Source organism: Gymnoscopelus microlampas, assembly GCF_963454915.1.
Source record: "Gymnoscopelus microlampas genome assembly, chromosome: 8".
Classification (NCBI taxonomy): Eukaryota; Metazoa; Chordata; class Actinopteri; order Myctophiformes; family Myctophidae; genus Gymnoscopelus; species Gymnoscopelus microlampas.
Genome location: NC_139945.1, coordinates 42,872,644 through 42,896,546, shown reverse-complemented (window position 1 = coordinate 42,896,546; position 23,903 = coordinate 42,872,644). Strand labels below are relative to the sequence as shown.

Below are 23,903 nucleotides of genomic sequence, written 5' to 3'. Positions count from 1 at the left end.
GGCGAGAGAGTATGTTTTGCACCCCGTCCGTCCGCCCGTGTGTGTGTGTGTCCGTGTGTCCATCTGTCTGTGAGCAGCTAATCTCCGGCACGATTGGCCCGGTCGCTGCGAAACTGTGCACACACACTCCCTGGATGCCAATTCAGAACCTGTGGCCCAAGTTTTTGACATGGGCCTGTTATAGCGCCACCGATTTGTGCAAAACCCATTTTTAGAAATTACTCCTACATATTTTATCCAAACATCACGCAAATCAGTACACAGTATCTCTATAGTCATGTGATCAACACAGATCTGTCTGATTTTCCATATTCCATCCTGATTGGCTAAGGTTGGCTTCCAAAGTTTGCAGGATTGGTCCATTTTTAACTAAATGCCTCAAATCATGAACGCAGCTTGCGCTTTCTGTGAGATTTCACACGCACATTCCCAGTAGGCCGAGGAAGAAATGGCACTTGAACATTTTCAAATCAGCCTCATGGTGGTGCTATAAAAGGCCAATTTGCATTTTTAACTGTAACTGCACCGATCTGCATGAAACTTTGCAGGCATAGTCTCTAGAGGCCAAGAAAAAACATCTGCCCTGTATTTTTCACATTAGCCTTTTATAGCGCCACCAGGAGGCCGATTTATGTAAAACACATATTCTGAGATTAAGCCTTCAGATTTTATCCAAATTTCACGCAAATCGTTACACATGATCTCTATAGTCATGTGATCAAGATAGATCTGTTTGATTTTTCATATTCCATCTTGATTGGCTAACATTGACATCTAAAGTTTGCAGGAGTGGCCCGTTTTGAACAAACTGCACACACATTCGCACTACGTTGAAGAACAAACGCTACCCTTTTAACATTGCCCTATTATAGCGCCACCAGGAGGCCGATTTTTCTTTTTAGCGGTGCCAACCGCTCTACACTTGACTTTGTCCGTATGTACGTTTTAGCCTGGGATGCGCACGGCACACAAGCAACACATACAAACACACGCACACACACACACACACACACACACACACACACACACACACACACACACGGACTTGGACATTGCCTATGCCATCTCTCCTCTCTTTGGCCACACGTGCCACTGCTTATCACAGAGGGGTCCAGGGACCCCCAGCGTATGTTATGTCCGTCCGCCCGTTTAGAGCACGGGATTTCAAACAGCTATAACTCCAGTTCGCAGCATGCCACCAAGTCCTAATTTGATATGTGGACTTAGACCACCAATAGGGACGAGCATGAATTGCTGAAGTTATCAAAGCGGGGCCCAGGGACCCCCAGCGTATGTTATGTCCGTGTAAGCACGGGATGATGTCCGTGTAAGCACGGGATGAGCACGGGATTTTAAACAGCTATAACTCCAGTTTGCAGCATGCCACCAAGTCCAAATTTGGTATGTGGACTTAGACCACCAATAGGGACGAGCATGAATTGCTGAAGTTATCAAAGAGGGGTCCAGGGACCCCCAAGCACGGGATGAGCACAGGATTTTAAACAGCTATAACTCCAGTTTGCAGCATGCCACCAAGTCCAAACTTGGTATGTGGACTTAGACCACCAATAGGGACGAGCATGAATTGCTGAAGCCCCGCCCCCTCTGTCTTCCCATTGGCTGGCCTTTAAACAGCCATAACTCAAGCTCACAGCATGCTAGGGAGTACAAATTTTTTACATGGACTAAAACCACCAATAGGGACAAACTGTAATTACTTAAGCCCCGCCCCCTCTGTCTGCCCATTTGCTGGCCTTTAAACAGCCACCATTCCAGTTTGCAGCATGCTACCAAGTACAAATTTGGTAAGTGGACTCAGACCACCAATAGGGACGAACTGAAATGAGTTAAGCCCCGCCCCAAAGGCACCGCTTCCTTCACACAGGGTGTGATTTTTTATATTACTCCTACAAATTTTGTCCAAACATCATGCAAATCAGTACACATTATCTCTATAGTCAAGTGATCAAGATGGTTCCGTCCAATTCTTCATATTCCAGCCTGATTGGCAAATTCTGAACATTGCTGGCCCACAATAACCTACCTGACCTGTCGGAGACCTGTGCTCCGAGGAGCACTTTTTCTAGTTTATTTTATTTCTGATTATCACCATTATTCAACAATGGCTCCCACTCCCCATTTATTGCACTTGAAGAAACACTAAATTGATGTGTTGTGGCTATGAAGAATAAACATGGATTTTCTTTTAAAATGACATTAAGTTGCTGACATTAAGTTGTTAAAACCCCATTACCCCAAGGCTGAAAAAGATGGCACATATAAATGAGACAACCTGGTGTTACACGTAAAAGTATAACACAATAAGATATTAACTCATTTTAAATAATAATAATACAAACTGAGCTTAATTCCAGCATGATACAGGGAAGTATGTATGTGTCTAGATGGTTACACATTTCACACACCCTACACCTTTAAACTGTTATATTTAATTGCAGATTTTTGTATTAATGTTAATATCTTGGTATTGATATTTGCATATTTTATGTACTTCTGTAAACCTAATGATGATGGCAACAGCAGTACTGTCTAACATCAGTCTTTCACTGTCAGTTAACTTGGAATCCCCAGAAGGGAGGGAATGTAGTTTATGGCTTTCTTTTTTTCCCCTTTCTTATTTGTCCCACAGTCACTGCCAGGAGGAATTTACTGTGTACACACACACACACACACACACACACACACACACACACACACACACACACACACACACACACACACACACACACACACACACACACACACACACACACACACACACACACACACACACACACATTCTCGCACGCACACATTCTCACACACTCACGCACGCACGCACGCACACACTTACGCACGCGCGCGCACACACACACACACACGCACACGCACACGCACATTCACACACACATGCAGGCACACACCTACATCTGGCCCAGAGCTTTGGCTGCAGCTGCTGTTGCTTAAATGAATGAGGAATATGAAGGAAGATGCTGATAGAGTGCGAGAGGGAGCCAAAGACTGATTTATGGATCATAAGTTGTTTTCAGCTTGCTGCTGACAAGAGAATTTCTGTAGATTCCACACATTAGCAGATTACATTCAGTCAAGTGGCTTCCAAAGTTTGTGAATAGAAGGCAAGCTTTGCTTAGGAGCAACTATGTCTTTGATTTCATTTCACACTATGTTTGTACTGATTACCCATCCATTAACCACTTAAACCACATACTGTACTTTGTTGTACGTCAAATAGCTAAAATAGCCAATCCTACATCTGCTATTCTTGAATGTTTGCCTATTTTTGCATTCGCCTCCATAACTGCTTACTCTGAGATCAAGGTCTCAAACTTTCCCCATACCTCACTGAGGCAAAGCAAGTTTGCAATTCGATGTGCTTTACGCAAGGCATAAAGGGCATTGAAATGCTTAAAAGGCAAAATTAGGTCAGGATGTATTTGTGCTTTTCCTTTTTCCTCAGCAGGTACGGATGTAGCCCAATTTGCGCCCTAGACAAGCTTTCTCTGATGCTGTGCCATACGGCCTTTATTTTTAATTAGATACATAACAAAAGATAGCACTCATCTTCTTTCCTCTAAATTGCAGCACTGATGGTGGTTTGTTTGGTAGCATTTCGTATTGTGTGTGACTGACTGGATTTACTAATTGCACTGAACTGTTCAACAATGTCGAAGAGGTGCGCTCTTTCATGAGGTGACTTCTTCAGTCTAACAGCCCCCATTGCCTATTTCTCAGCTCAAATGTTTTCAAATGCGTATTTTAGTCTACTGTTTAAGTCTGTGCATTGTGGGCTTGTAGATCAGCTATTTTCAGCGAAGATATTTAATGTAGAGTAAAAACTCACTAATATAGAGCCCTGAGGGACTCCGGTCAACCAAGTATCGGGGTTTAAGTGGTTATGGGTATTTTGGTAGATGATCAGCAACATCTTAACGTCAATTCTACTCGCTGGAAGCCAGTGCAGAGATCTGAGAATTGGTGTATTGTGTTCAGCTTTCTTTGTTCTATTTATAAATCCAGCAGCTGCATTCTTCTTCTTTCTTTTTTTTTGGAGCATTTTATTGCTTTAGTCAGATAGGAGGGTGTAGAGACAGGAAATTGAGGACAGAGTGAAGAGAATGTATTAATATGCTTACTTTGTTAATGACTTCATATGGCTTTTGATCTTTAGATCTGAATCCATAATTACATTAAGATTCCTGGCTTGACCTTTAGCTTTCGAAGACACAGGGAGACAAGGTGAGCACTAACTTTATGCCTTCTATCAAAGACAAATATCTTTCATTAAGATGGTGACTGTAGCACAAGGCCACGAATCGATCTGTCTTTAGGTCCTAAAGATTTCATACATCTGACACAATACCAATAATGCAAGTACCAGACTTACTGACTGTATCAAAGGATTTGGCATAGAGAGACACCTCATCCCCAGCGTGACGTGATCCAAGGACTTCCCTTGGGAGATGCCCTGGAAGCATCCGTACTAGATCCCTGAACCACCTTTTCCAAGTGATGGAGCAGCTCTCTACTCCGAGTCTCTCCCGGCAGACTGAACTTCTCACCTAATCCCTAAGCTTGGTGTATACACCAAGCGCGATAGGTTTAGGTACAGTTTTACTGAGGTTAGGGTTAGGTTTAGGCATAGTTTTACTTAGGTGAGGGTTAGGGGTTAGGGTTAGGTTTAGGCATAGGAAACTGCTAGGGTTAGGGTTAGGGTTAGGGCCGCTCCACCGCTGCTGCTGCTAATGCCGCTCCACCGCCGGCATCCCGCCGATCCCCCGCCGGCAGCCTGCCCGAAAATGCACTCACTGTCCCTCCACTTTCAGAGCGATTTAACCCCAGCATGCCTATGTTGGGGCGAACATTCAGCAAAAATAGCAGATCTGCAAGCTCACAATGCGTCGCAAAGACATTTGGTGTAGACGGAAACATGTGCTCAAAGTATAGTTGTAACTCTAGTCCGGTTCTCTACGACTAGTGTGTTTAAGTGGTTAAACACTGACTGCCAATCAAAATCCATCAGAAGGTCATCTGTTGGGCTCACTCACCTTCAGACTCACGCTGGTAGGCTGGCATCACATCTGATAGCCTACAACCATCACACCTCCTTACATCAAACAGATTATCCATATATCTAGCCTATTACATCTGTCTTTCAGCACCACTATCGGAGGCGGAAATCTCTCGTTCTCTCCCTCCGTGTGTGGGGGCACCGACGCGTGCAGGAGTGCACGTTCGTTCGATCACGCGCATATGTCCCCTGACTCATATGTTCTGAGCACTTAGTCGAATGACAGATAAAGGCAGTACTGATAAAGGCGCCACTGGAGGGGGTTGATCGGCAAAGCAAGAGGGTCTCTAGGGAGAAGTTCAGATGTATTTGTCCTGTACAACATATTTTTCTTTCTCTTTCTTTTAATCTAGTGGGCAATCACAGAAACCATTTCTTATACTGTAACTCCAATATACCGGTAGTAGTATACTGTAGCTACAGTACACATTTTTTCAACAGAATTTCTTGTCACACCAGATATAGCATTCTCAAAGTGGCCTTTTATGATTTTAGAGGTGGTGTATATCGTTGCCCTCGGGCAGAAACCGTCCATCTCCATAGTTCAACTTTGAATGTTTTTTTGTAAATGAATGCCCTATTTTAATGAAAATAGCTCATCTGCGTTGTGAGCATGTACTGTAGAACGGCTATTTTCACTATTTTTAGATATTTTTAGAATAACAATAAAAAAGGAATGGTTTTGGACATACAAGGTTTCCACCCGACAGCAACGATATCCTGATGTTTCTGAGATGGTGTATATCTTCCACTCAGATAAGTAGGTGCCAGGCAGAGATGAGTTTCAGTTTTAAGGGTGTTAGTAGGGCTGGTACAAGATGTGGAAGCCAATGTTCTCAACTTCTCACATTGGCTTTCATCTGCAATCCCCCACAGAGGGAACGAGCTGGAGTGCTGCACAAAGGCTAAATCTGTTTCATCATCCAGCTTCAAAATGTTTTTTTACCAGCTTGCAAAGCTGGTCTAGGAAGACACAGACCAACTTTCAACACATTACAGATTTGCATTCGACACATTACAGATTTGCATTCGACACATTTGTGTGATTGGCTGTCCTTTAAGCCAATGGGGATACTTTCCCCTTTCCCATACTCTGAACGCCGCCCCCCCCTGCAGCAAGCCTTAGGGCCATTAGCTGTGCAAACAAAAGACCTGCTTGAATGGAATGTTAAGGAGGCAACTCTCTCTCTCTCTCTCTCTCTCTCTCTCTCTCTCTCCCCCCCCCCCCATTGGAATGGCTGAGATTTTATTTTAAAGACAACTTTTACATTTTGTGCTGCAGATTGGGGCAGAAAAAGCCTCCCGCAAACTGGTATATTATGACTTTGTCATTTCTTGTTTTTTTGTGTTTTGGCCCATCATGTTTATTTGACCTGTTTTTATTTCCACTTCTTATGTTCAGCACTAGGAGTTGCATGATGCATGACTTGTGCTATATAAATCAAGTTTTATGATTGATCACACAGTTGACATACAGTACAGAAAGAATGCATGCTGCAAATTAGTTAATGTGTCATTGTTATTTCAGTTACCGTATTCATTGTTTGCGTCCAGCCTCAACATTGGATAATGCAGGGGTTCCCTAATCTTTCCATGCCAAGGACCCCCAAATAGTCATAGCATCTGGCAGCGGCCACTTTGTCGCAAAATGGCTTAAAATCATGAGTCATGAGTCATCATCACGACATGAGTTTGTAGATATTTTAGCTATTTTCAAAAGTATTTAAAAAAATATATATTTTGGTCGTTAAATTGAAATTAAAAACATTTATATGCATATCGTTGCTCTCGGGCGGAAACTGTCCAAAACAATTACCTGTTTTAAACAGGGCTCCCTCGTAAAAATAAAGGACAAATATATACCGTATAGATATAATAGAGGTTCGGTCCGCTATGCGGCCCTCACACCTACGTACGTCGCACTGCCGATCAGACCGATATGTCTGAGTCCTAGTGCCCGTTGTACCCATCACCTTCAGGCGGCGGCACGGCGCATCTCCAATCGTACTGTGACAATACACATATATATGTTATATATATCTATGTATGTATGTATGCCTTCTACTGGTTACACAAGGGAGCACAGGCACCCCCACCCCGCCAGGGGTAGCCTGGCACCCCCACCCCTCGTACCCCCAAAAAATAATAATTGCTAAATCTTTGTTTTTAATATATTTTTATATATTTATCCAACATAGTTGTTATTTAGTAAAATCTCTAGTTAATACTTTCAATTGGTTCAATATTTATAATACCCACAGACAAAGTTTTTCTAAGTCCTTATCCCCTTCTACAAGCTCACAACGTATCGATGCAACGGGGTGTCAGCTATTTTCACTACTTTTGCGCACCAGGTGACAAAATAGGGCATTAATTTACCTAAAAACATAAAAAGTTGACCTCACTGGAAGTATTTCTCATCAACATTATGGGGGTGCGAACATGTTAACAACTTCCAGGTTCTTCTAAAAATGTTATACTGACCTCCAGATGTGAGGATTTTGTTTTGTTTTGTGTTTTTTACTTCCACAATTGCCCGAATATGGTGCTCCATTCCTGGCTATACTCTTCCTCATACCCACCCCCTTGACATCCACAACCACCCCTCAATCCTTCCACCACTACCCAAGTATGTCAACTGTGGTGGACATACTGTTGGACAATGTACAAAAAAAGAAAAATAGTTTTAATGATATTAAATCCCAAGATGTTTCCCCCACTTTCAATATATGGAAAATCACAAGAAACCCTAAATTAGAATATGCAGATTTTGCTCTGTCCTCAGGAGGATATATATTTTCCTCTTTTCCAGTTACCCCCCTGGCAGCCCCCACTTTGAAAACCTGTAGGATAGTGCACAAACTGCACATGTACATAGATGGAGCTTGTGTTTGTACTGAATTGTTAGAGCTGAATAGTTGATAATCCCTCGCTCATTGTTGACTTCTCTTGTGTTGGATGTGGGGGGGAAATGGTGATTAAGGATGTGGGTCTGTAAAAGAACAAAGCTCGGACAGCTGCAGAACCGTGTAGAGAGCTCATTATGTGTGTTTCCTAAGCCCTGATTACCTGTTACCCTGCTCAGCATAGAGACACACAGCAGGCCTTTCATTCCCGGCTGCTAGCAGAGACATGTTGTATGTAATGTATGCCAAATAATTTCACAGCCACACTCACAAGACAGCATTTTATGGCTTAAGCCTAATCTATATTTTGTTGCATATTTTAGTTGAAAATCCATTGTTTTAAGTGAGTGACGCAGTTGTGTGACAGATTATAAACTAGGCTCAAGCATCTCTCAGTATGCCTCTTACCTGGGGTTTCTTTGATGGTGTAGCACCAATAACCACACAGACTCATGCCGGTACTGCTTCCCTGCTTGCTTGATTTAGAGTGCTATTATAGAACAATGGAGAAAAGGCAGGGGGTGTGAGGCACAGTGCTGTGGGAAGACAATTTTCGAAATATTGAATGTAGCCATTTGCGTCTTATTTTATTGTTTACCAGTGCTTGCCTTATTCTGTGGCAAGTGGTATTCTGCTAATCCTTTTCTTGGGTTAGTTGTATTTCTCTGTTGTTTTTCAAGGCCAACCAGTTGTAATGTAATCCAATTGTCCACGATTCCTTTCCTGTTTAGAATCGAATGGTTTGACTTTTGTTTCACAACTGTGGTCGTACGTTTGTTTCATGCCATGACAAAATGATACACTACACCTACAGTTTTGGGAAATATAAATATATATAAATATGTATGTGCAGTCAAACAACCACAAAGACGATGTTAGGGTGAGAGGTTTGAACTTCTCACACATGAATGGACCGCGGGAGATGAGATTTATGTATCCTTGGTGAGCAGCACAGACTCAGACACATGATTGTCCCCCTTGGCTAATGCTTCATGACCCAATGCTGCTCCGGTCAAACAAATCAATGACGAGATGAAAGCCCTGCACTACTGCTCTGCAGTATGGGGGGCTCTAATGCATTATTTTTCTTATTCCCTTCTTAACAGCATGTCCTCGCCTTCTTCACGACACGTTTAGGCGTGTTCTCTAGACTTTTCACATTTCACGTCTAGGCGCGTTCTCAGACGTTTTACATTTCACATTTATCTTTTATATGACTTGAGTTAAAACTTTCTAATTTCTAATATTTTTTATAATCTACATCAACAGTCTGTTTAAATATGCAGTAATTTGTATTATTTTGTTAAAATAAGTGTTAAATAGCTCTATATTCTGATCGAGATATGATCTAATCAAGAGAGTAAACTCATTCAGGATACAGGATAAAGAAGTTTAAATTGTAAGTGATGACACAAAGAAGTGAGCAGACAAACTTGTGACTGGAACACTATAAATGTTAAGCTGATAAATAGGTAGGCTACTCTCTCCCGATTGGCTGATATTGGCAACCACCTGAACATTTATTTTCTGTTTATTAAAGGACTGGAGAGACAGGAGACCCCTATTACTGAACAAAAACGTTATAGCAATGATTACTATACCAATATAGAGCTTTAACCTTTTAACAAAAACTTTGTTTTAACCAAAGAATATCACTTGCCTTTAACTGTAGCAACCCTGTTCGACTACCTCATGGTCTATTTCTGCTGCTGTATTTTGTTATCCAACGCAAGATTGTGTTTTTTGTAGTGTTTTTTTGTTGTGTGTGTGTGTGTGTGTGTGTGTGTGTTTGTGTGTTCCCCCCTTACAATCTTCCAACAACCCTACACCCGCAATTAGGATTGCCTTCAGATGACCACAATTACCGGTAACTGCTTTTTGTCTCCGCCAGACCGAAGGCATGGCGAGAGAGTATGTTTTACCCCCTGTCTGTCTGTCCGTCCGTCCGTCCGTGTGTCCGTCTGCCACCAGCTAATCTCTGGCACCGTTGGCCCGGTCGCTGCGAAACTGTGCACACACACTCCCTGGATGCCAATTCAGAACCTCTGCCCCAAAATGTTCACATGGGCCTGTTATAGCGCCACCAGGAGGCCGATTTGTGCAAAACCAATTTCTTTATATTACTCCTACAGATTTTATCCAAACGTCATGCAAATCGGTATACAGTATCTCTATAGCCATGTGATGAACACGGATCTGTCCGATTACCCATATTCCATCCTCATTGGCTAAGGCTGGCTTCCAAAGTTTGCAGGATTGGTCCGTTTTGAACAAAATGCCTCAAATTATGCACTCAGCTTGCGATTTCCGTGAAATTACACGCACATTGCCACTAGGCTGAGGAAGAAATGCCACCCTTTTAACATTGGCCTGTTATAGCGCCACCAGCAGGTCTAATCTAGCAAAACACATTTTTGGAACAAAATGCCTCAAATCATGAATGCAGTGTCCGATTGTCGTGAAAGGCCTAATAAGAAACGGGCACCCTTTTCACAATGGCCTATTATAGCGCCACCAGGAGGCCACAATAACCTACCTGACCTGGCGGAGACCTGTGCTCCGAGGAGCACATTTTCTAGTTTAATTTGGATTGGTTGTTGGTTGTCTCATTGTTTATTTCAAACCAAGTATACTTTTGGTCATTAGGAGGTATTAGTTTTAGTCAAGGTAACCGTTAAGGCTTATACACAATTTTCAATATACTATTGTTTTATATTATAACCAGGAGAATGTTGAACCTTGAAATTGATTGAAGTCATAATAATGCTATGGCCTTGAACATTCAAAGCTTCAAACCTTCACATGATGTCATTGTTAAAGGTTACAGTTAACCTTGATCTCGCTACTGCTAGGTTATGTCAGACACCACATGTTTTGAAATTCCACAGCCTCTTCAGGCAGTGTGACTCTACAAAAATGGTGATTGGGGATCCCTACCATTGTTTACCACATGGCCACAACATGGCTTCCCCAACAAAACTCAGCTTACACAGTTAACCCAGAAGCTATGGTTACACATTCAGATCTGACTGTTATCTGTTGCTTACCATTACCATAGGAACATCTTACCAGTGCTTCTAACTTCAGCAGTAACATACATTTTGTTTCTACTAGATATGCATTACATCTATAACTAATGACAATACACCTAACACAAACAATCAAAGCAGATCACATCACATAAGTCATTGAATAGCTCAGATTATGTTTCACACACTAGAATAGCTCTCTAATATGCTGTTTATTAATTCTCAACACTTATCAGCGCAACTCTGTGCTTGTTAACTCGGTCGACTCGGGTCTTCTTTACTTCTCCGAGCTTCTCCTCTCTGGCTACCTCTGGCGTCTGATGTGCAGGCTGCATCTCTTCTCCTTCTACGTCACTCACAGTCACAACTCCTTCCTCCTCAGTCCGTCTGAGGCCTGCCTTGATCTTTGACCTCAACTTGTTGCTCCACGGCATGCTTTTGTATCCGAACAACATTTCCACTGTATCCATACGCCAAATGATGAAAATAGCCAATCTACAAGCTGATGAAGAAATTAGCTGTGCGAAAGCAGCCGATCTACAATCCAAGAAATCTTGAAAACTTGGGAACAGGAGGGGTGCATAAATATCGCTGCTTGGCGACAATTTAAAGACATAAAACAAGCAACATTGTGTGTAATTGAAAGATGTCTGTAGATATTAGAAGTACTCTTGTCTAGAAATAATTACTAATAATCGGGACACAAAATAAATCTCCCATATCTTTAATAATCTGTCTGTCCCTCTCGCATACCTTTAGTAATGGTCTGTCCCTCTCACATGGATGTTTAATAATTGTGAGGGGCGCCAAGTGCTTAAGGCGCCTGCCACAGGTTCAATTCCCGAGCCCAGCGACCCAGTGTCACTCCCTGTCTATCTCTCCCTGTTTCCTGTCTCTCTCCACTGTGGACTATTAAGTATTAAGTAGTAGTAAGTAATTAAGTAGTAGTAAGTAATAAAGGCAGAAAAAGCACCCCAAAATATCTTTAAAAATAATAATAGTAATTAAAATAATGTACTGTCCCTCCCCCTTGCACTCAAAGCTGAAGTGACGAGCAACTGAAAAGTTTAATTTCTCCAGAAGCCCTTGAACATAGGATGGAAGACAGTCGATTAAACAGTGAATGTGTTAATAGCAGAGGTTTTCAACTGATTTTGACCCAGGGACCACCATCCTGACTAAGAGCAACCTGGGGACCACCGCTATTGTGTCGGATGGGTCCATCATAGACTAGTCTCGCGTGACCAGACTGTTGCCTCCCACAATTTTCAAATGTTCCGGTCATACAGTCTGGGACTCGGAAGCTCTGATCATGATTAGAATATAAACCGGATGTGAAGCCTCCTCCCCACTTCCGTTTCGTCTTTACAGTCGCGCAAATTTATCCGTAATATAATATATTCGTTTTTCAGGAAATGAAGAAAACCTTATATTTTTTAAAACAAAGCAATACTGCCTCATCAAAGTTGGTATAGTGACTTTATATATTGTCAGATACTTGCATGTGTCATTATATTATCAACACTGTACCCAAATCGCGGGTAAATCAACGCTTTACCCAGCGCAAGTGGAGTTAGTAGTTTCAGACGAGCAGAAATCAAGCTGAAATGGAGTTAGGTGTCCAAACAACAATAGCTCCACTCGCTGTCACATTGCTCTCCTCATTAAACACTTCATAGATTTTAGAAATATAATTACTTGTTTTCATAACATTAGCGTCAGTGCTAAGTTTGATAAACAGGTACACTGCATAGTTTTAGCAGACTACGGGGAGTTTGTTTACGTGTTCCTCCTCCTCGTTCACTGCGCAGTGCGCTCTACTCGTGCTGTTAAAAGGCAGCGCTGTAGAGGAGAGGGGGGAGTTGTTTGTTTTTGACGGACAGTTTGAGGATCCAATGGAGTTGGGAGTTTTCGTCAAAGGCGCTTTTTAATACTTTGCATTGGTTCAAATGTTTAGATTTTTTACACAGACCTAAAGGGTGTTCAATAGTGTTGATTTATGGGGGGAAAAAAAGAAGATGAAAATGGAGTTAGCTGGTTCGTCCTGGACACCGACGATATTTAGCTTGCTGCTTAGCAGAAATGGAAATTCAAGAATAAAATGTAAAGATATTTTAAAATATATTTTCGTGAACAGAAGTGCCAGTTTCCTCTCTCGGATTTCGGGAGGTGTAGTTCCAGACTCTATAAGTGTAGCATTCAGAGATTGTGGAATAGTTGTCTGGCAACGTGAGACTAATCATAGACAAACTCCATACAATAGTGGTGGGGGGTTCATGAACCATTCCATGGGTTAAGATTAGTTTTTTTTTCTTACTTGTTAGTCACTAATCACACTATTACAGGCTACATTCATGAGCTGGACAGAGTTTCCAAAGCATTATTATCAGTAAAGAGCATGGATATCATTTGGCAAGAAATACAATATTTTTGTTGGATATACTGCCACATTTGAATGCATCAACTATTTACAAACGTTTTTTTTCCATGGACCAAGCAGGACACCTCTCTCAAAATAAGTCCCTTTCAGTCAATCACACAAAGACAAATCATGAATACGTTGTACACGCGTGTATGCTGGAAACTAATTCTGTGCGCAATAGCAGCGACCGGATGTTTACATCGTAAGAGGTCACTTGACTTTTTGAAATGTTAGATTCGACTTAAGTTAATTCTTCACAAACAAGAAACAAGAGTAGCAAATAATATATATTTTTTTCCTCCACAATTGTGTAACCCATATTTTTTCACCCAGTGCCAAATGCCTATTACACCTGAAATGCTTACAAGACAGTCGGTTTGGACACGCAGTGGTATACTTGCTCTATGGTCACTAGCATATGTGAACCCCCCCCTCCCGCTTCCAAAACACTCAAGAAGCACAATAGAGAGGCTCTTTGCTTTGACGACGGCTGCAACACTCTAAATATAGAAACAGGAGTGTGGCTGCAAGGAGCAAGTCTACACAGAGAGGATTATAAACCCAGACCATGTCAATGCTGATGGTGTGAATTGAATGGCTTATGGTAGAGGTCTACCTTTCTGTTTCTCTGTTCCTTCCCTAGATGAGCATATTCTTGTGTCTTCATGTTTCCTCCATCACAGTTTTACCTCTGAGAGCAGCCTGACAGAGGACTGCCAAGATGAACATCAGGATGGCAGCAGAACCACAGTACCAGGCCCATTGGAGAGGAGTAGGGGGACCCATATTTCACTACCAGACAGCATGTTGACAAGTATCCAGCAATACAGGGAAGACCATGAGGCCTATTTGCGCCTGGTGGCACATGAGGCTGTTGGCAGTTTCAATCCCTGGGCCATTGCAGACAGGTAAAGGGCTAAGGCCATTGAATGTTTCTGAAGAGCTGATCTTTCAATTTAACTGATATTTCACGCAAAATTTAGGCTAGATAAATGTAAAATTCCAATCCAAAACAAACATTGGCACCACAGGTGTTCAGAATCACATACATACCGTACAACTTGGTTTGTTGATTAGAGCCAAGCTTAAATAGGTTTACCTTGTTTACTGTGTTGTTGGTCACTGGGTGCAACTTTGAGTAAGAGTTTGTACTATTATCTTGGCCTGAGGCTATGTAGTGATTATGCTGGATTGCCAGCTGTGTGAGCATCATGCAGAGCTCAGGGTTGGTATTGTATTCATAATGTCTCCAGAGTCCACCATTCTTCTCGCCCAGGCAAACATTTGCATATTTGAGAGAATTCTTAAGTTGGTGCAATGCGGAAGAGTCCTTGTTGTCTTTTTTAACTTTCTCAATGCATTTATGATCGGTTGACTGGGCAGTATGCCATTTTGAAACGTCTCTGTTCTCTTGCCCTAAAGGTGTGCGGCAGTTTGAATTGCTGTGGAAATAGTTTTGTTAAAAGTGGGAGACAGAAAACTGTAGCCCCCACCTAACCCAAAGGATCTGACTGCTTGTGTCACCTCCTCATTATCAGTCCTGTTCCTCCAGAACAGTGGAATTTTCAAGTGGTGGAACTGTAGTCTGAAAAGAGTGGACAGCATCAAAGGATGTCATCCAATTATCTACTACTCTGACTCAGCACACAAAACATATTATGAAGAACAGTATGATGAGTTGCACTGTTAATGAGCAGCCCGGTGCCAGTGTGTAGCCCTCCAGTTCACCACAAACATATGAGAAAACACCATAACTGCATTAAGTTTAACCACTTAAAACCTATACATTTAATTGACCCCCAGGGATCTATACTAGGCCCCTCCTTTTTTGTTAGTGTAACAGAGTTAAAAGTTCATTTAGAATTTGTCCACTATTGAGCAGCACCAGCCAATATTTGTTGGTTCAAACTAATGTTTAAACTGTAGTATTTTGGTGCACTGCATATCGCACTGTATGTCCTAGTGGTGTTTTGCCTAGCTGCCTCAGTGGATTTCCTGGTCTGAAAATAGCTGATCTACAAGCTCACAAGGAACATTCGGCAAACCATCGCCGAATGTTAGCCCCAGAACAGGGATGCTAGGGTTCATGTGGTTAAGAAGAAGAAAGAAATGACCATAGAAATAAACATACAGTACACACAACAGACTTTTTCATCAATAACACTGTGCTTCCGTGTCAAACAGTGGGAGAGGAAGTAATCAATCGATTGGGTCCTTTGCCACGTGGAGACATGAAATTGTGTTGGTTAAATGGGTATATCCATGGCAATAAGCATCTTCGCATCCCCTAGCTAGCTATGTAGGTGGCTGTGACCACGGAAGGAGGGCACTTATGATGACCTATCTACACTTTTATGGGAAAGACAAATAAGCTATTTAAACCTCTAGTTGGATTTCCTTGATGCATATTTTATGGGGGTGGGGTTATGGGTGGTTGACTGGTGTCGCTGGGCTTTTAACACATCGGGTGCCAAACATGGTCTGAACCGTGTGTTTACATAGTGGCGGTTCCGAAGCTTCGGTGCCGAACACGGTCTGAACCGTGATTTCAGTCTTTTTGTTTTTTTCGTTTTTCTCCGCGCGGGCGGGGCTAGAGCAGCTCTGGGAGCACCCATTGTAATCATGCGAAGGAAGTGCCAGATCGCTCACCCATCCGCTTCCTGTCTATTTCCTACTTTGAAACGCCTATATCTCCGAATCTGTTTCCTGTGGGGAAAACCGGTCATGCGCGATTCGCGACCCCCCCCCCCCGTTGTAACCCGCGAGGGGAATGTTATGGTTCCAGCCTGTAGCCAGGCTCATGGCAGAACATGAATCGATGCTTTTTTTTGCGTGGATTTGCTTGTAACGCACGCGGAAACTTTAAACAGCAAAGCGCAGTCAATGGGGAGAATGCTGGCACCCACGGTAAGTTGTTATGAAAAAATGCTGGCACCCGATGTGTTAATATTGTCTTTTCAGTTTTCGCTCTACATTAAATATTTTCGCTGAAAATAGCCAATCTGCAAGCTCTTGTAAGCTTGTAGATCTGCTATTTTCTGCGAAGGTTTTTCCCCAAACACGGATGCTGGGGTAAAAGTGTTTTTTAACAGCCACACAATGAAGTTGATAATAAGCAGTTAGTTTTATGTCTTGCTCACTGATGTCATGAAAATGTATATGTAATAATTTTCGACTAAATGTACTTTTTAGAGAGTTTTTCTGCTGTCTGGTATGTTTGGAATGTCGAGACCTAGCACGATTTCTACTCAACCAGGGGAAGATGAAGAAATTATTTATTTAGCTATTGAGCCAGCATTACATAGCATTTGGTGTGTTAGTGCAAACTGTCTTCATTTACAGTCTCCAAATCTCCTTTTTTACTTTCAGTCTGGCAGAGGAGTTGATGGCAGAGGCTCTGGCTGAAGTGGCAGCAGAGTTCCAGGACGTCTGTGAGGAGTATGCAGAGGCCGTCTTCACTTCAGAATTCCTCCAACCTATCCAGTCTCCTCCGGCATCAGTTCCACCACTGGGCAGCCAATAGGCTACTGTGCCACAATAGAAAATATATAGAGTGAATTTTTTGAACTTTTTTTTTTCCTACTACATTCTGATGACCTGAATTTATTTAAAAAAAAACGTTTTTTTTGGTATGAATTCACTGAAGATTGTATGAACCGAAGTTCCCCTCTGACATAAAGTCTTGGCCAATCAAAGTATCATTATCAAGAATTACCAAAATTCTTCCATTTTGATTTTGGCAGGTTTTCTCTGTAGACCATCTGTGTCTGTGATTGAATTCCAGTTTAGATAAGCATTGAGAGAACATTACAACATTATTGAGGATTATAAGATTACCCCCTCCCATGTACTTGGTCTCTCTGAGGATTACTAACACTTTCCATTTTCATTCTGGAATATTGAACTAAATTAATTGCACTGGGGACCTAACGGCATGACGCAGGAAGCAAAAGTACTGTTTCATTGGATGCTTATTTTTTAATCTATTCTATTATGATTATGATTGCCACTAATGATTAATATTTTAATCCACTGACCTGTGTCCAATGTGAGGAAATAAAGCACATGTGCAAACAAGTAATTTATTTACCCACGTTTGGATTTAGGTTCCACATCAGTTTTGCAAACGTTTTGGGACATGCATGAAACTGCCTTCTCTAGTTCTCTTCTATTTTACCATGAAATGCTCCAACATCTATGCCCTCTGAAGGTAACTTGTTATCAACATGGGGTCTGAGAACGCCCATGGGGTCCTTCATTGGGGTTGAGGGGGTCTCTAGCTAAATGATTGATAGTTAGGAATCAGGTGGACCCTTATAGTTCTGTAACTCCAAGAGAGTTCAAATGGAATGTACCCTCTCAAAGTTAAAAATGCAGGATTTTACAGTATACTGTAGAAGATTGGGATCGCAGAGATGAAATTTGTATCAAATGGGTGTCTGTGGCCTAATTCATATCAAACTGGGGGTCCTTGAAATTAAAAAGATTTAGAAACAGTGATCTTGGTTATGTACTGTTGATACTGCCAAATGAATGTGACCAAATAATGTCAGCAGTGTGGGAGGATTTAGCAGATCTAGCAGTCCCTGGAGAGCCACATAAAAGCCTCTCTGACGAAGTGAAGGGGACACGTCCAGATGTTAAGCTGACCTGTGGGGATCAATCTTTGACAGGGGACAGAGAGTGACTGAATGAATTAGCTCACCCTGAATTAGCTGTCCCTATTTTCTCTCAGGCAGTTTTCTGTGTGGGCGTCTTGAGTACGTGCAGGCCTTCACAGGCTCAAGCACATCAGAAATATCTGCATCCACAAAAAAAGAAAAAGGTTTTGTTTTTGCTACCTTATTGGGTAGTGCATGGGATACTGTTTTGATACTTGAAAATGTCTGCATTGTTTGTATAAGAGAACTAATTTGATAGATGTTCTCAAATATTACTCATTTTTATTGTCATTTGAGATCAGTTTGTAAAGATCACATCACCCCACAGACTAGACTGATATTTATATATTCTATTTCTACGACAGAAAAGCATTAATAGACCACAAGTGTCATCTGCAAGACAAAATGTATGAAAGCTGTTCTACTGTAATAATGGGGGATGTATATTAAATATATAGTATTTTAGTCCAGCCTAATGCTAATCATCTCCAGCACAACGATTCCTCCTGTGGAGCTCCAAATGGAAACAAGATCTTACATAGTGAGTAGATTATTTGCATTAATAATGCCATTCTCAGTCACCATGGCTATTCCCATTTCCCAATAGGGTGTATTTAGGAGATTCAGGAAATGGTGTTTGCAGTCAAATAGAAAATCTAATGAACCCGTAAGTGTACATTTGTACAGTCTCTGAGTAACAAATGGATGAATTAACACTGACAATTGCTATTATCAGGGAAGAAACATTGTTGGATGAGCGTTTTCACTCCAGACCAATACATCTGACAGAAGGATGGATGAAATATATCTGACAAAATACATTAAAATGAATTTATGCTTCAGTGACAATTCAACTGAAAAAGGCCGGTTTTGATGATTTTCATGATCTCATGTTTCTTTTATTTTGATGCAATTCGTGAATAGCCTCGTCAAAATATTTTCCCAATTGAAAGGGTGAAACATTTGCATAAGCCATAATGTTTACCAACCCAGTTGAGAAAAGAATCTGCTGTAACAGACATTAATCTTCGTTTATTAACTAAGATAAATATTTGTTTGGTGGGATGTTAAGCCTATGCTTCAGCCATTCATAACTATTCCTTTCAGCTCTTGCCTGAGCTTATGGATGGATAATCCATAAGCTTATGCAAGAGCTGAAAGGAATGGTTGTGAATGGCTGAAGCATGGGCTTCATTATATATTGGAAAGGTGCAGAATTCATATAGCTGTCCAGCTCAGCTGTTGATTTGGCCCCTGTAGCTATTGGGTCTCTGAGTAGTTCTTATGTCAAGAAACAAAATTAGATTTGCTGAATCTAATTTGATGTCTTCCAAGTAGCTATTGTGTTTTGTGACTTTGTAATGACTCCCAGAAGAGAAGGTCTTCTGAAGCAGAGCCTTTTCTCATTTTATAATGACTGGTAGGCCTAATCTAAGCATCATGATTTATACTCTGTGTGACTGTTGTTTCACCGTGGCACTATTTACATATCATGTACACTCAAAGAACCACAATGGAAATAAGCTCTTGAGATTTTTTGTATTTTATCCTTTTGACAGATTTGTACAAACATATGTTCATATATGCATTTTTGTCAATAGGGGCTAACATTCTTCCAAAAGGTTGCTTTTATAAAGCAGCTAAATAATTTGTAGGTAGTGCTCAGTCAAATGTTTTCACTGAATATTTTATATTTTTGAGTCATCATGTAAGACCAGAATAAGCTATTAACTATTGCATTATTAAAAGAGAAGCAAAGCACCTTCACCCGATCACAGGGAGGGATGAGACTGCTTCTAAAGAAGAAAGTTATTTTATTTCAATTAGCTCCTCCCCTATTAGCCTAAGAGTAAAGCCATCGGTTTTAGGCCACATGTGGCCCGCAAGGACCTTTCTTGTGGCCCCTGGAGCAATTTATATAAAAACAATTAAAAAACGTTTTTTTTTTTTCAAAAAAGTTTTTTTGGGGGGTTAGTGAAAGTTACAGGTATGGTGTGTGCGATATGAAATGTGAGTTTACCATAATCACAGTAATCCTTAATCATATTCCATCAAGGGCTTTTGGAGAGAAATGAGTCACCGGTTAAACGGTTAACCATGAACATTTGGTTATTTATTTTGTTTACGGAGGCCTATGGTAGCCTGGTAAAGCCCCTCCCTCCGGAAAATCTCATTTCCATTTGATTTCAGGAATGAGTCTGGCCTGAAGGCTTGTCTGGGCGTTTCTAGCCCGTTCACCAAATGGACGAGCCTATCAGCGTCGTCGCTCATGATCATCGTTCTGTGATTGACAGCGAAAGTTGGCCAATCAGGTGGCGAGTTCGAGTGAGCCCGAATGGAACCGAGTGCATCCGACCAAAAACGAACGGCAGCCATTGTTTTTTGTGCATTGTATTTTCTTCTTACTTTCGGTTTTAAAACGCTCTCAAACTTCTTTTTTGAGGCACGGAATTTACTTTTAAGATATCGTTTGGATAGAATTTAGTTGTTTAACTTCATGTGGTCAATTAATCATGACAGAGCCTATTTAAAAAGAAAAATTTAGAGAACCGGCAGGGGCGGGCAGTGACACGCATGTATCCGAATATGGCAACCTATTTTGGGCATGGCCGTCTCAAAAGTCCCGTTGCGTCACATTAGTCTGGAGGTGGTAAAAATGCACTGGCTGAAGGGGAACACTGCTGATTGGCTGAAGGGGTTGTCCGTCAACGGTATTACTCCCGCCCAACTCCAGCCCACAGACAAAATTGCAGAATGGGCGATCATGCCAGACTCACTCCTGAAATAAATTACAAATGAGATTTCCGGAGGGAGGGTTTACCAGGCTAGGCCTGTGGCCCCCGACCTCAATTAATTTAACAATTTTGGCCCCCTGTCTAATCTAGTTGAATACCCCTGCCCTAATCGGTGCTAAAACCCCAAAACCTAACTGTATTCCTAAATGTAACTTCAGTAAAACTATTCCTAAGCCTAAACTTATTCTAACCATATCCTCAGTAAAACAAATAAAAGAATACAAGAACCGCTGGTCCGCGAAAAACAAATCGGGGCAAGCGTGTTTTGGGGCGAGTCTTCCGGGTTACCCCAATGAGCAGGTCATGCAGGATGCACTGTAGTCAGGGGATATTTAAAAAATCTTGGAATAAATTCCTTACCAAGAAATTTCTTCACCAATCTGTTTGTAAAGGTGTCTAGTAGGCTAACACATCTCATAAAGATTGAAATTCAATTTCCCAAGGGGAATTTTTGACAGCTGCTGAAAGTTGGGGTACCCATAACCTTATGCAGGAAAAAAAAATATCAACATTTTATTCTGTTTTAAGTAGCATGTGAGGGGTCGAATTAGTTTTTTCTAATTGTATGATTCTGACTCCATTGCAACCATTAGTTTTGCACCAAAACCACCCTTTCCATGTAATCTTTTGTGTTAAAAGACGAGAATCGTTCAAATGGTGACACAAGTGTGAAATTTGCTACAAATCATTTTTGGAGGTCACCCTTCGATTTAAGACCAAATAAAATCAAAGATGGTGGCCATTTATTTCAAGATGGCTGCCAAAGTTTGACTGATTTTGCATTTCAACATATATACTTTTGTGAGGTCAACATTTTCAAACAGGAGTTACCATTTATAACCATCAAAATTAAAACATTTCAAAAACACGCCATACAACTGTGCTCACAGGCAAACTCAGGGTTTAATGCATGAAGAAAATCTCATGTATTACATTTTTTCCCCATCTGGTTCTGTTTTCTGTGTCTTCCTCTGTGACTCCTATACCCTCTCTCACCGCATCCTTAAACCTCCTCTTTGGCCTTCCTCTTCGCCTCTTACCTGGCAGCTATTATCCTTCTACCAATGTACCCCTCATCTCTCCTTTTTACATGTCGAAACCATCTTAACCTCACATCTCTTGCTTTATCCCCAAACCTTCTAACCTGGGCTGATCCTCTAATTTAGTCATTTCTGATGACCTACCTTTTCACTTCTAATGACAATAATAGCATCCTCAATTCTGCCATCTCCAGCTGTGCTGCTCGTCTTTTCCTCAGTGCCACCGTTTCCAAGCCGTACACCATGGCTGTTCTCACTACCGTCTTATACATCTTCCCTCTGCACTGGTACCCTTCTGTCACAAATAACTCCTGACACTTTCCCCCATCAGTTCCCTCAAAGTACTCTTTCCATCTTCTCAACACACTGTCTCTGCTTACTGGAACATTTCCATCTCTATCTATTATCACCTTAACTTGTTGCACATCCCTTTATCCCTATCTAGCCAACCGGTGCAGATGATTTTCTCCCAGTGTCCAACCTCTCATCCTCTGTAGGCCTACCTAGCTCTAACCCCTCTCTTCGTCTTACCCTTAATCTCCTTGTACTGCTAGTATACCTCCTTTCTTCATCTCTCTGGCTGCCTTTCTTATCTCCTCCCTGAGCTCCACACAGCATTGTTTATTCTTTATCTTCCACCATTTCATCTTATTCTCTGTCTTCACACCTAACATCAGCTCTCTGTACTTAGAATCATGAAATAAGCAAATAAAGCTGTTTAATTTACATGCATGCAGCAATATTTATTTTTACACAAAAAAAATGGTTTGTGATGACCTGGAAAACCAAAAAAAAATGGCTATGGCCGTTTTTAGCCCAAGGAGCTTGCTTGCAATGGATTCAGAATCATAAAAAAAAAACTCTAGTTTGACCTCTCACATGCTACTTAAAACAGAATTACATTTTGATTATTTTCCCCGCATAAGATTATCAGCAGCTGTCAAAAATGCCCCTAGGCAAATTGAATTTCAATCTTTATGAGATGTGTAACTAGACACCTTTACAAACACATTGGTGAAGACATTTCTTGGTAAGGAATTTATTCCCACATTTGACATTATTCTGATAATATTCCCTGACTAATGAGGCAAAAATAAAATGCTATTTATTTCTGGCATTAAATGACATTCACATCATAGTTTTCCAGCTTTTGCTTATTTCTCATTGGCTGACACTTTGAAAAGATGGCTATTTCTCCTCTCTTTTTTCAAGTCCAATTCTCAGTCAAACACCGGCACGGCAGAGCAGAGAGAGGAGCAGGACGGACGCCCTTCAATAGGAGAGTAACGTGCGCGCCACTGGAGGCAGTCGAACACTGATGCTTGTTAAGAACTCTGACTGATGTTTCAGAGCCAGGGTGGGCTGCATGATGACACACACGACCGAAGTCTGCACAGATACACATGGTAGCTCAACTATGTTTACAGGAGCGGTACTGTCTGTGAGGGTCTTGAATGAGAGCAGATTGAACACGAGGAGACCGAGCGGCCGTTACATCGCGTCTATTTAACCTCCGTCTGGCCGCCGTCAAGGAGAAGGACGGGGACTGTCTGCAGTCTGCACTCTGTGAAAACTATCAGACAACAATATTTTTGCGGGTCAAAATCTTTTTCTTTGAATTGTTTTAATCGGCGACCCATTGACGACAGACAGCAGGAAACATGTCAAAGGAAACGAGAGGGAAAGGTAAGGAATCCTTAATTAAGCCAAACACATGTGATCTTCTTTGATCGGCACCGTTCTGGTGCTGCCAGCCTGTGTTGTTAACAGGTAGACAAATGAGTCAACCTGCCTCCTGTTATGTATGAGCAGCATGCTGGAGGCTATATGTAGGAATGCTGCGTGATGGTAAGGCATGGTAAGGCATAGGCTACCATACCTGGTCAATAGTAGCATATTATGTAAAATGATGCGATACATCTGTGCCGTTTTATTCCTTCGGAAGCCGACGATACAGAAAA

General features: G+C 41.5%; 2 protein-coding genes across 3 annotated transcripts in view; both read left to right on the top strand.

Annotated features, from left to right (window-relative positions):
- The window catches only part of kiaa0753 (KIAA0753 ortholog), a 37,307-nt gene extending 18,754 nt beyond the window's left edge, over positions 1-18,553 (top strand). The window contains exons 17-18 of the mRNA XM_084063931.1: positions 14,130-14,354; positions 16,816-18,553. Of these exons, the coding sequence (XP_083920057.1) occupies positions 14,130-14,354; positions 16,816-16,969 (379 nt within the window). The 3' untranslated portion in view covers positions 16,970-18,553. The remainder of the gene's footprint in view (positions 1-14,129; positions 14,355-16,815) is intronic.
- A 4,689-nt stretch (positions 18,554-23,242) lies between these two features.
- The window catches only part of pitpnm3 (PITPNM family member 3), a 112,084-nt gene continuing 111,423 nt past the window's right edge, over positions 23,243-23,903 (top strand). For both annotated transcript variants that reach the window (XM_084064431.1, XM_084064430.1), the window contains exon 1: positions 23,243-23,628. In XM_084064431.1, the coding sequence (XP_083920557.1) occupies positions 23,604-23,628 (25 nt within the window). In that variant the 5' untranslated portion in view covers positions 23,243-23,603. The remainder of the gene's footprint in view (positions 23,629-23,903) is intronic.